At 30.9% G+C, this 12,104-nt stretch overlaps 6 protein-coding genes across 6 annotated transcripts; 4 read left to right on the forward strand and 2 right to left on the reverse strand.

Annotated features, from left to right (window-relative positions):
• Positions 1–860: 860 nt before the first annotated feature.
• Positions 861–1,342, forward strand: cubi_00765 (uncharacterized protein; the record flags this gene model as incomplete). Its single annotated transcript, XM_029017778.1, has 3 exons — positions 861–966; positions 1,074–1,194; positions 1,249–1,342. 3 exons carry the CDS (start codon positions 861–863, stop codon positions 1,340–1,342), a joined length of 321 nt encoding a protein of 106 aa, XP_028873222.1.
• Positions 1,343–2,187: 845 nt separating this feature from the next.
• On the forward strand, positions 2,188–2,887 carry cubi_00766 (uncharacterized protein; the record flags this gene model as incomplete). Its single annotated transcript, XM_029017779.1, has 3 exons — positions 2,188–2,400; positions 2,459–2,626; positions 2,708–2,887. 3 exons carry the CDS (start codon positions 2,188–2,190, stop codon positions 2,885–2,887), a joined length of 561 nt encoding a protein of 186 aa, XP_028873223.1.
• Positions 2,888–3,372: 485 nt separating this feature from the next.
• Positions 3,373–6,846, reverse strand: cubi_00767 (uncharacterized protein; the record flags this gene model as incomplete). Its single annotated transcript, XM_029017780.1, has 1 exon — positions 3,373–6,846. One exon carries the CDS (start codon positions 6,844–6,846, stop codon positions 3,373–3,375), a length of 3,474 nt encoding a protein of 1,157 aa, XP_028873224.1.
• A 1,241-nt stretch (positions 6,847–8,087) lies between these two features.
• On the forward strand, positions 8,088–9,229 carry cubi_00768 (deoxyhypusine synthase; the record flags this gene model as incomplete). The annotated part of the gene is made up of 2 exons (XM_029017781.1): positions 8,088–8,843; positions 8,912–9,229. 2 exons carry the CDS (start codon positions 8,088–8,090, stop codon positions 9,227–9,229), a joined length of 1,074 nt encoding a protein of 357 aa, XP_028873225.1.
• A 255-nt stretch (positions 9,230–9,484) lies between these two features.
• cubi_00769 (fatty acid binding protein) lies at positions 9,485–10,480 on the reverse strand (the record flags this gene model as incomplete). The annotated part of the gene is made up of 3 exons (XM_029017782.1): positions 9,485–9,915; positions 10,038–10,172; positions 10,249–10,480. 3 exons carry the CDS (start codon positions 10,478–10,480, stop codon positions 9,485–9,487), a joined length of 798 nt encoding a protein of 265 aa, XP_028873226.1.
• Positions 10,481–11,339: 859 nt separating this feature from the next.
• On the forward strand, positions 11,340–12,074 carry cubi_00770 (translation elongation factor 1; the record flags this gene model as incomplete). The annotated part of the gene is made up of 1 exon (XM_029017783.1): positions 11,340–12,074. One exon carries the CDS (start codon positions 11,340–11,342, stop codon positions 12,072–12,074), a length of 735 nt encoding a protein of 244 aa, XP_028873227.1.
• Between the last annotated feature and the right edge of the window lie 30 nt (positions 12,075–12,104).

The raw sequence follows: 12,104 nt of genomic DNA on the forward strand, positions 1-12,104 counted from the left end.
ATTTGCCATCTTTTAAATGAATAATATATACTAGACATTTGAGAAGATGATAATTACCATTTAAAAACTTTGCAATAATTATAGAATTATATTAAGTTATTTTTTCTGGATTTAAATTTGTTCGAGATTTGTTATTTTTGTTACTGTAAAGGTTTCCCCACATAACCTTGTAATCGTTTTTTTCATCACTTCGATAAAATATGAGTTTTGTTCAGCCAGAAGTTTAATTAAACTTACTTTTTATATTGCTTTGTGGTTTCTGAATCATAAATCTTTGATTTTTTTTTCATTTCAGATTTAAAATTAATTATTTATTTCTACCACCACATTAACCAAGTATATTAAAATAGAAAAATGCATTGGCGCCAAACAGCCACATAATTTTTATTAATTTAAAAAAAAAATTTGTGGTTATTTGGCGCCAATGCAATATATAATTTAAAATGTCCCACATTAGTGGTAAGGTAATACAAATTGTTAATAACTAATAACCTAAGAATTGGTGAATTAGCCGCATAATGTGTTAATGCCAAAATATTTATATAAAAGATAGCTTAATGATTTAAAATTATTTCTAGGGAGTTGGAAACAAAGAACTGTTAGAAAACGTTTTTTTTTTCTTTTTTTTTGACAAACTACAACGTAAAAGAAAATAAATAGTTTTGAAGTAAATAATTTGATTATCCTGTAAATTTGGCTTTATAATATTATATATAATTTAAGTGTGAAGCAAACAGAAAAATACGGTTAAGAACAGAACAAAAAATTTCTAATTTTTTTTTTCTAAATTATCAACTTTATTGTTTCCCAAGTTTTAAATTATATAATTAAGTTGCCAGCATAAAATTTGTTGAATAGTAATGGCACAAAATCAAGGACTTCATACTCTTTTATTAATTCAATACTCCAATAACATCAGCACAAGATCTTATATGGACTATGATTCTGTATCTCAAGCTGTTGATGGTAAGATTAATTTTTCATTTACTAATAGTAAATGTAAATTTTCTTTAAGATCTATTCACTAATACTTTGATTTTTCCGTATTATCCTTTTTTTTCTTATAAATTAAGGAGTTTGTCAGATATATGAACAAAGCATAAAATGTGCATTTTCAAACTTAAAAGAAGTTACCTACAGTATTGAAGACCTAGTAAAGTACATTAACTCACTTTACGATATATGCATGCTTACGTAAGTTATTAATAAGATAATTTTTAATTTTTGTATATTACTAATAATTTATAGTCGGGATGGGAGCAATCGCAGATATATTCCCCATGATCGCAAGTGGATTATCGACCAGATTTACCTTAAAATGAAAAGGAGAGCAGCCAACTAAGAATTAGATGAGTAGGAGAAATAATCCAAATTATTATTTCTGTTTATTTTTTCCCGACTCCCTCGCCTAATTGTTTTCCCAACTTTTATTATTATTCTACCTTAACTTTTCTTGCAATAATTAATTATACATTAAAATTTGGTTTTTTAGAAACAAAATGAATATGATTCTCATAATCTTTTCTTTTCAAACAACTATAAATCATTTCAGAGTCAAATAAAAAACTTAACATTGGAGTGAAATATGGAATTCTAGTACAATACTTTACTTAAATGTGCTTGTAATATAATAATAATAATAAATATAAGAAAAGAAAGCAGATTATATTTTATTTTTTAATCATTCTCGCAATATATATTACTTCTGAACAAATTTTTGCATAAAAATCATTTTTCGCATGCATTTTTATTTTAAAAAAAAATTCTTTGTGGACAAATTTTTATTCACTTCTATACCGGCATGTCAATAATTACGTAATACCGGTGTGAAAGTAAATTGAATGCATGTAATATAAATAATATTAATTGCATGTGGATAAAAAAAATTAATGATAAGAAATTATAAACGAAATTAAAATGTCAAATTATTATCCAAGTGATTAAAGAGGGGAAGGAGTCAAGATAAAAGGCTGAAAATTAATTAAGGAACTAAGAATAAAGTTTAAAAGAGAGAAGAGAAAACCAAATTAAAAGCTTGAATAATATTAATAATAATACAGAAATATAATATCAAGTAACAATTCAAAGTTTTGATTTGATTTGAATTGAAATAAGCAAAAATATTTGTACAAATAGAGAAAAAAAAACGAAAATAAATCATATATAAAAAATTTTACTTATTTGAAAATGAAAATAAAATTTTTATTTGGATTACTTGGATTATTTAGTGCAGTGAATTGTGAAATGCAAAAGATCAGAAAATATAACTATGGCAAAGATTTGTGTGAATTTGACATGAATAGTGTATTAAAGAGAATCCCATCTTTAACAGATTTATCCTCAGGAGATATAGTTCAAACACATTTAACTAATGAAGAGTTTGAAATATCAAGTAATGGTGTAAGTTTTCTTTACATAATTAATATTTTGAATATTTCTTTTATTAATTTAATTTCAGAAACAAATTAAATCCATATCTTTAAATGAAATATTACCTCCATTGGCAACCACACCAAATACAGATCAATGCTTTACAATTACTTATGGAAGTAATGGAGATATTGAAACTTTATGCTCAGATTCAGTTGGTGCTAGAAATTATATAATGAAGAAAATTACAATGAGTGTAAGTTATAAGTAATAATTATAATTTAAAAAAAACTTTGTTTTATAATATTAATTCACAAATTTCTTTCTTTAACTTTAGATTTTGTGTTTACATTTGGGAAAAATGAGAACTGAAATATCAGGAATTTCTCCTTTAGAACAACAAGCTAGTATGGAGTTACAAGGAAATATTCCTGAAGAAGGAAGTATTACTGTTCGCCTAGAAGGTATTGATGAAATTCCAGATATTGAGGTTGTAACTAATACTGTAAAGAGCTAATAAACTAACGATAATATATAAAAGGCCATATAAGAGTCAAAAAAAAACAATAGGAAGTAAAAAGAAGGAATACAGCTATATTTTGGAATTTTTCCAAAGATAAATACCACATTAATATTTAAACAATCTCAAATACTTAAATTTACTATTATAATTAATAGGAATATTCTCAACGAATTTTAAATCCCTATATTATTTCTATCTATCTATTTAACACATATAATATATGTATATAAATATGTATTTAACCAAACCTACTTTATAATATTTTCTTTCTCTTTGATTAGTAAAGAAACTGAATTTTACAAAGTAAATATAACTAATAGTCATTAAGTTAAGCTAGAGCTACAAATAACTTGAGGTCTAAAAAAAATAAATTGGAATGAATGAATAAATAGATGATAAATATTAATATAATTAGAAAATGCTGGAATGTGCTCTCTAAGCCGCTTCTCTTCCACTAATATTAATACTGTGATGACTGCTTATTGCTTTTGCAAGCTCTTTTGTTTTGAAATGTAAAGTTCTTCTTGAGAAGTCATGTAGTTATAATAAGCCGAATTCCCGACGAGGTTGGACCTTTCTCCAACCACCACAACTGAGCCATATTGTGCAGCAATTGCTGCTCCACCAAGGACATCCTCCACATCTATATCTTTCAAAATATCGGCTAGAGCTTTAGCCTTTTGTTTATGGACCTTTTTGACCCACTTATGTTTTCGAAGGTCAAATACATCTTGGATTAAACAATTTAATCTTGTAGAAATAGACGTGTTCTGTAATTCTTTAAGCCTTCCAAACCATTGATCTACAATCATTTGAGATTTCTCATTAGAGTCCAAGTAGTATCCAGTAGTCATAATTAATTGACAGAGACACTCTATAGCATACTCGTCAGGATTCTCTTGTATCATTACCAAATCAAAAACTAGTTCATTCAAACTCCTCATTGGAAACATCTTTCTAATGAAGAGTTCTCCAATAAGTCGGATTATCCCCAAAACGTGTAACTTTCGCTTCCTATACAATATCACCAGTTCTTCTGAATCGTACTTCTCGCGCTCCTCTTCTGTAGGAGTCATACTGCGAGGCATATTCTTAAATTCCTGCTCACACCTTGCTAACAAGGCTCTACTAAAGCCTATAGTTGATTTACCATCCCTACTTACAAGTGATGGACTCCTCCACTTAAGTATCTGACATAAATCAGCATACATTTCTGAAAAGTCCGGTTCTGTTATTGCTTTGTCCAGCACTTGCTTCACCAATTCTTCCAGCTCATCCACATTCTTAATCTCGTCAATACACACGGCAAGTTTCTCTGCTATCACTGTAAATTTTTCCACAGTTATCTTATTCAAGAGGCTCTTCACAGTTCTCCTTACTGTTTCCAAGGAGTCCACAGCTTGACCTCCGTGGAGATTTCGTCTCCATGGACCAACAACTCCACTACTACTACTGCTGTTACTGCTGCCACTACTACTGCTACTACCACTATTGGCAGTGGAAGTGTTATTGACACTGCTAATATTGTTGGCATCACCCTCCTTAGTTTCAGGGGCTGGAGTTAGTGAACCTATTTTCTCTTTTCTTTCCGAATCTCTGGTTGTCTTTGGTTCGACCTTTTCTATTCCCATCATGTCACCATTAGCAACAACAGCATTATTAGCATTACAGTCGGTTGACTTACCACTATTCCTGTCCAGGGTCTTCTCAAGTTCCTGGGAAGCTGACTTTCCATTGGCAGAACCCGAAGTAGTAGTACTCTTTCCAGTTCCAATATTATCTGACTCATTCAAGCTCCCCGAAAATTTCTTTTTGTGTTCAGTTACTTTCCCCTTTTCTGGAATAATTTCAGTACCAGAAGTGTACTGAGGAGCTCCACTTTGAATCTTATTAGATATGTTCTTTGGTTCATTCTCATCAGGTAAAGTAGCAGAAAATCCTTCTCCACCATGCGTCCTCAACTGCTCCCCAGACCCATATTTGCCCCTCTCTTTGTTATTCCCGCCAATTTGGTGACCATTTATTTGGCTTCCATTGACTCCCGATAGGTTCCTCACATTCTTGTTAAATCTTTTCTTGCCTTTCTTCTTTTTCAAGTCTTCCGAAATCGTATTTCCTGTTGTATTATGTGTGAAACTATGGTTTCCACCTCCCTCTGTAGGTTGTTTTGAAAACGCCAAATTCTGGCCAGTACCGCCATTGTATGCATTTGGGCCCTTCCCCACATTCTTAGGCCCCGAATATCTCCCATGGCGCGCATGTGTGTGAACCGCGCCACTTTGTCCCTTCCAAGAAGCCCCTCCACTATTATTGGAAAAGTGATAATTATTACCATGGTGATGGTTGTGATGACTGTGTTGATTACCATGATGGTTACTATGTTGGTTGTTATAGTTAGTTGTAGTAGCACTCGGATTTTGATTATGCTCGGTTCTTCCCTTCTGAATACTTGAGTCTCCTTTTGCTGTACCCCTATGTTCAGCGCCAAAATTTTGACTAGTGACTTGTTGAGAATTGGGTAATTTCTGCGACTCAGTTTGAGTCTGTTGCTGAGCTTGTTGTTGAGTTTGTGGCTGAATTTTTTGTCTAGATTCAAGATTTGCCGCTGGCTTTTGTTCTGAGTCAGAGATCATAGCAGCTCCTCCTGGCTTGCCACTTATGAAACCCTTGTGTGAAGTTGCCCTCAACTCCTTGTTTGGTACCTCGTTGTCTTTTTGATGACTCCCATGAAGTCCACCTTTTCCAGCATTATCCTTGTGTTGATTATAGTTTGAATTGTCTCGAACGCTTTGTTGTTTGCTGTGGCCATGGTAGTGTGAATCCCCTCCTCTTCTGTTTGTAATCCCATGGAAATCCTTTCTGGAAGTACTAATTCCACTATTGTTTTGGGAAGAGTAGTGTTTTCCTCCTTCCTCTTTGGTCGTGACCGCCACATTTGGATTTGTGGAATCGACTGTGGTGGTTGAGGTTGTATTATTAGTACTGACAACATTGGGTACTGATACAGCAGTACTTGTAGAATTGGTTGTAGTAGCTGTTACGGCTATTTTTGTGTTAGTGTTACTGGTATTCTCCGCAATACCACCTGCACTTGGAGGTCCGGACTGGAACTGTTGTGATTTATTGTGCTGATTGGGCCTAATTTTAGAGCCATGCGAACTCCCGCCAGCATTCCCATTTGAATTAGGTGGGGGCAGTTGCTTTCTATTCAAATCGTAGCTTCCTCCAGAGGGTCCCCCCTGGTTATGCTGCCTACTACTTGAATACCCATATCCTCTTCCTCTTCTGTCTTGATTGTATCTCCCTTCATGGTGGCTATTGTGGCTCGATGATGAGTACACCTGGTGTTTTTGCTGGTAATTAGAGGTCGTCTGTCTCTGATTTACTTGCTTAGAATGCTGATTAGATTGGTGTTGATTTTGTTGTTGATGTTGTTGCTGATTTTGGTGTATTTTTTCAGGCTTATTGTTCTTTGCATGACTAGGTTTGGAATTGTCATCATTTCCTGTAACATATGTGTTAATATTGGTACCTGTAGAAAACTGACCCTTTTCAGAGCTATCTCTACGGGTACCATAATATTGGTTCTTAACACCCCCATTGTTATTAGAGAAGTTTTTATTGGAACCATTACTATTATTAACATATCTGTTATTATTTAAACGCGATTCATTGTTATTAATGTTATTGTTACTTCCGCTATTATTGTTTACAATCTCAGAAGAACCTTCATTCGCATCTTTAAAATTCTTACCTACATTACCATTTGCCTGACTACCATTAAAACCTCCGCCAGTATTCGCATTTGTGGATATATATCTGTTGTGTACTTTATCCTTTTCTTTGCCTATACTGCTCTTTAGAGCTCCATTCGTTGGTGACCTTTGAAATGGACGCCTGAACTTTCGCTTCTTATCATTATTATGACGCTCCTGTTGCTTCTCTGCCACCATATATTTCTGAAAATCTGGGACAAATTAATTTAAAAGGAATCAACACCCTTGTCAAATACGGGCATACAACACATACATTATTTATTTATTACGTATGCTTACACCTTTTTACCGTGGGGGGAGGAATTTGGAAATCTTCTAAAATTCCTAGTGAGGGGCAGCCATAGGTACCTTCAATAATCAGAATAGACTTAACTTATTTATTTCAACAAATATTATATACGTATTATTTAAATCATTATTTATGATATTGATATATGTATATTATTAATACTTGACTAAGTATTACTATATATTTACTATTTATTGTTATATGGGTTTGTTCCCGCCTAATTGATTACTATTACGTGTAGTATTTGTTATATATATATATATATATATATATATATATATATATATATATAATCAATTAGTAATCAAATATAATTACAATATAAATAATTTCCCCTCCATTTTTTAGTGGTAATTTCCGCTCAAATTTGCGTGTTTACAAGTCTACATTTTTATAACCTAAAATTATTTTTATCATCTTAACTTACCTGGAGCTTAAATATGATGACTAATCTGGTCAAATCACTATATGTTTCTTAACCGCCTTTTTTTTTCTTTTTTTTTAAAGTACATTTATTCACACAAACCTTTCTAATAATCGGCATTCACTATATCTTTATCAACGTATTTTACAAAAGTAAATCCGTATCCTCTATGATATTCTATTGTTAATATTCTTTATCTACATTTATTGACACAGATGATTAAATATTCACTAAACTAATGTAGTGATACCCGCCGCAACCTCATAATGAAAATACAGGAAATTACTAGTAAAAAAATAAAATATAAAAAGTCTATTAGAAACCAATGATAACTATTAGTTGCAATTGTTATAATTATCTAGAGTCATTCAACTTGTGCAGAAGATGAACACATACTACCGGCGTTCAGTAATCAGTCACAACTAGATTATTTAATTAGGTATCTCTACTTTAACTAAAATAGGTATAATTAGTCAATTTTTTTAAAAATTACTTATACTATTTTCTTAAAAAGAAAAAAATTTTATCTTTAATTTTAGCCCACAGTAATATTCATTAGTAATATGTGACCTAAGCGGGTTACTATAGACGTAAATTTTGAAAAAGATGAACAACTTAAGAAGAGAAACTAAGCAGGAAAGTTTAAATTAATACAAAAAGAAAAGGAGAAACCAAATTGATAGTGCCGAATTAAACCATTCAAAAATGTCAGGAGATATTCCGGATGTTGCTAGAACCAATGTTTTGTTACATAGTGAGCCTATTGATGACAATGATAAGATAGTTCTGGGTCCATCTAAAAATAAATTTATTGATATAACAATCAAAGATTACTGTAAGAATATCAAAAAGATGGGATTTCAGGCTACAAATATTGGAAGAGCAATTGATGAGATTAAAAAGATGTTAAATTGGCGTTTATCAGACGAAGAGATCGAACCAGACGAAGTAGAACCATATAACAACTTGGAATATAGAAAGAATGTAAAATGCACGATTTGGTTAAGTTTTACATCAAACATGATTTCGTCAGGACTTCGTGAGATTTTTGTACATTTAGCAAAAAATAAGTTAGTTGATGTCATTGTAACATCTGCTGGTGGCGTTGAGGAGGATTTTATTAAAGTTTTAGGAAGTACTTTCCTTGGAGAATTCACCCTTAAAGGTAGCGAACTTAGAAGTAAAGGTTGGAACAGAATTGGAAATTTGTTAGTTCCTAATCAAAATTATGTAGATTTTGAGGAATGGCTTCAACCTTTACTAGATGAAATGCTTGAAATTCAAAAAAATGATTCTGTAAACTGGACACCCTCTAAAATGATTCATTTTTTGGGAGAAAAAATTAATCATGAAGATTCTCTCTACTATTGGTGTTATAAAAACAATATTCCAGTTTTTTGCCCAGGTATTACTGACGGATCATTAGGTGATAATTTGTTTTTCCACTCATATAGGAACCCAGTAAGTTTACTTTTTTCCCATATTCAAAATTCACTCATATAATCCATAAATTTTTACCACTTTTTTAGGGTCTTAAAATTGATGTTATTGAAGACATTAGAAGAATTAATGATATTGCTCTAAATATCAAAAAGAGTGGTATCATTATTCTTGGTGGGGGAGCTCCCAAACATCATATTTGCAATGCAAATTTAATGAGAAATGGAGCAGATTTTGCTGTTTATATTTCAACTGCAACTGAATTTGATGGTTCAGATTCTGGAGCTTCTCCTGATGAAGCTGTTAGCTGGGGAAAAATCAAAGCTGAATGTACTCCTGTGAAGGTTTACGGAGATGCAACTATAATTTTCCCGCTCATTTTTTATTCTACTTTTATTGATACTTAATGTTTTAGATTATAATTATAGAATATGAATAACCTTTTTTAATATTATTTTGGTTTAAATACTCTAAATATATCCATTATACACTTTTCGAATTCGTCAATAAATCTTTAAGTATTTTTCACATAAATATTAATGTAAAGAGAAAAATGATTGAATTAATGTTGAATGACGTAATATAATGAATTATTTTGCATGCATTCAACTACATGGCCAAATTGGCGGGCAATTTTTGAGTTTTGCATACATAATTGTGACTTACCTATATCTAATAAATTTAATCTTAGTGTATTCACGTCCAGGTTGTGTCCATCTTGTTTCAATAACCTTACCACGTAGATTATCACTTTCACGAGTCATACAGACTGCTGTTACAAATTTATTATTGGTTTTTTCGTGTTTAAATTCAATAAACTCAACTTTATTCTTCCATATTCCAACTTCAGAGTTTTTTTCTATGAAAACTTGCCCTGTTAAATCCCACTTCATAACTTGCGTAGGCCCAAAAAATGGTTCGATTTTAATAGCAAGCAGCTTTTCATCAAACAATTCAACTTTTAAAGTATAGTTACCTTTATTAATAACCTTTCGTTTCAACATTCCAACACCAATTTTTTGTAAAAATTCTTCCATATTATCAGATTCTTCGCTTATTATTTCCCAGCTTCCAATTAGATCTTGAATACACTCTATTTTTATTTTGTTTATTTTTTTCAAAATTAAATAGTTTTTATATTTTTAATCAGAATTTATTACATGATAATCATAAGGTTAATTCTGCAACAATTAGATTTCTCATTTCTAAACCTACCTTGATTCTTCTCACTTGGTTTCTTCAAGTTATCCACCTCTTTTCTCACAATTGGATGTTTCTTTTCGTATTTTATAACGTTTTCTCTAGATCCTACATTACTGAGCAATTTTGGGAGTTCCTCTTTAATTATATCTAAAACAATAATAAAGCATCGAGTTAATTTTTGTAAATTAACTTGGAAAAAAAGTAAAATGAGCGAGAAACTTACTATTAGGGTTTCCTTCAATGGGTATACACAAATTATAGTCATCATTCTCCAATAATTGACCATAACAAAACATTATTTCGTCATAAAACTTAATATTTCCATTCATATTAATTTGACCATCTCCAGGTGATTCGACAGACGTAATGCTTATTTCAAAGTGATCACTAAACTCGTAGCTTTCAACATTGTTATAGTCTTTTTTGTATTTCGAAAATGTAAAACAATCACACATATGTATTTCTTTCTATATATTATTCCAATTTTATGAATACTTATAGCCTTATTTAAAGGTATTTGTAGTCATTAATCAATATAACTTTTATAATAAATTCGGATACAACAGATGTCTGAATTTTAAGGACTGTATATATAAAGATACCCCAAACTTTCAACTGTTTTTTTTCAATATTTATAGATTGCATTAATTTTTCTCATTTTTAAAAAAAAAAAATGTGGCGCCTAAAGTGCACTAATTCTTATATTGTTTTTCCTTTGAAGTTTATGCTCGAGATGGGGATAGGGAAAAGGAAGAATTATGCATATTTTTAAATAAAGATAGATTAATAAAAAACAAAAATTCAGGTAATCATTAACTAAACACAATGAGTTCAAACAAAAGATTGAAACAAAAATAAGCAATTTTTTTTATACCGTGAAATTAAAATGAATTTCGTAAATATTCAATTCCAAACCCCTCCTCCCTTAAACTAAAATATTACATGTAATTTTATGCCGCCTAATTAATTTTATTTATATTATTAAATATTATTATTTCGATACTCGTGTCTCGTTGTCTAAAATAAAAAACAATAACATTGGCGCCATATTTGTTTTAGCGGCAAACTATTATATATAATAAATGAAATATTAGACTAGTTAAAAAAAGTAAAAGAATTAGTAAACGAGGGGAAATTTTTAATAAATCAATAGAAATAAAATAGTTAAATTAACAATACTATACATAATATAATGTGAATAATAATTCATAGAAAAAAATTAATCTTATGATCAGATTTAGTATTAATTAGAATTAATTGAGCAAGATTTTATATAGTAATTTTTTTGTTGTTTCTGTTCAAATTAAAGATAAAATGGATAAGTTTGGAGATATCTCAACTGATGCAGGCAGAAAGAAGTTAAATGACTATCTTTCAACAAGATCTTATATGAATGGAGCATCACCATCACAAGATGACGTTGAAGCATTATATATGATTATAAAAGCAGGTGGATTCTTTGATTTCCAACACATCTGCAGATATGTATGTCATATACAAAGCTTCACAGCTTCAGAAAGAGCTGCATTCCCAGGAGAATCATTCAAGAATAAACTTCAGAAAATGGGAGCTGCTGAAGAAAAGAAGTCAAATGATGATGACTTTGACTTATTTGGAGATGATGAAGATATGGAGGCAGCCAAGAAAGCTATGGAAGCAAAGAAAAAGGCACTACAAGATAAAAAGGCAAAGGAAAAGCCAGCAAGCAAATCATCTCTTGTTTTGGATATTAAGCCATCATCATTGGATGTTGATTTAGATGTTGTTGCTAAAATGGTTAGAGAATTAAAAATTGACGGTGTTGAATTCTCAGAGGGAGAAAAGAAGGTTCCAGTTGCCTTTGGTCTTTTCAAGTTGCAAATGGGAGCAACTATTATTGATGATTTAGTCAATACTCAAGATATTGTTGATTCTATCGAGACTCTTGGTATGACTGATGAACAGAAGAAGAAGTTCTTTGGAAGGGATGATATTTGTGATGATGTGGAAGAAGAGGAGGAATATGGTCTTGTTCAATCTTGTGAAATTGTCAGTTTCAATAAGCTTTAAGAAATTTAAATTTAAATGAGCTAAAAGAGC

Source organism: Cryptosporidium ubiquitum (assembly GCF_001865345.1).
Source record: "Cryptosporidium ubiquitum isolate 39726 chromosome Unknown contig_26, whole genome shotgun sequence".
Classification (NCBI taxonomy): domain Eukaryota; phylum Apicomplexa; class Conoidasida; order Eucoccidiorida; family Cryptosporidiidae; genus Cryptosporidium; species Cryptosporidium ubiquitum.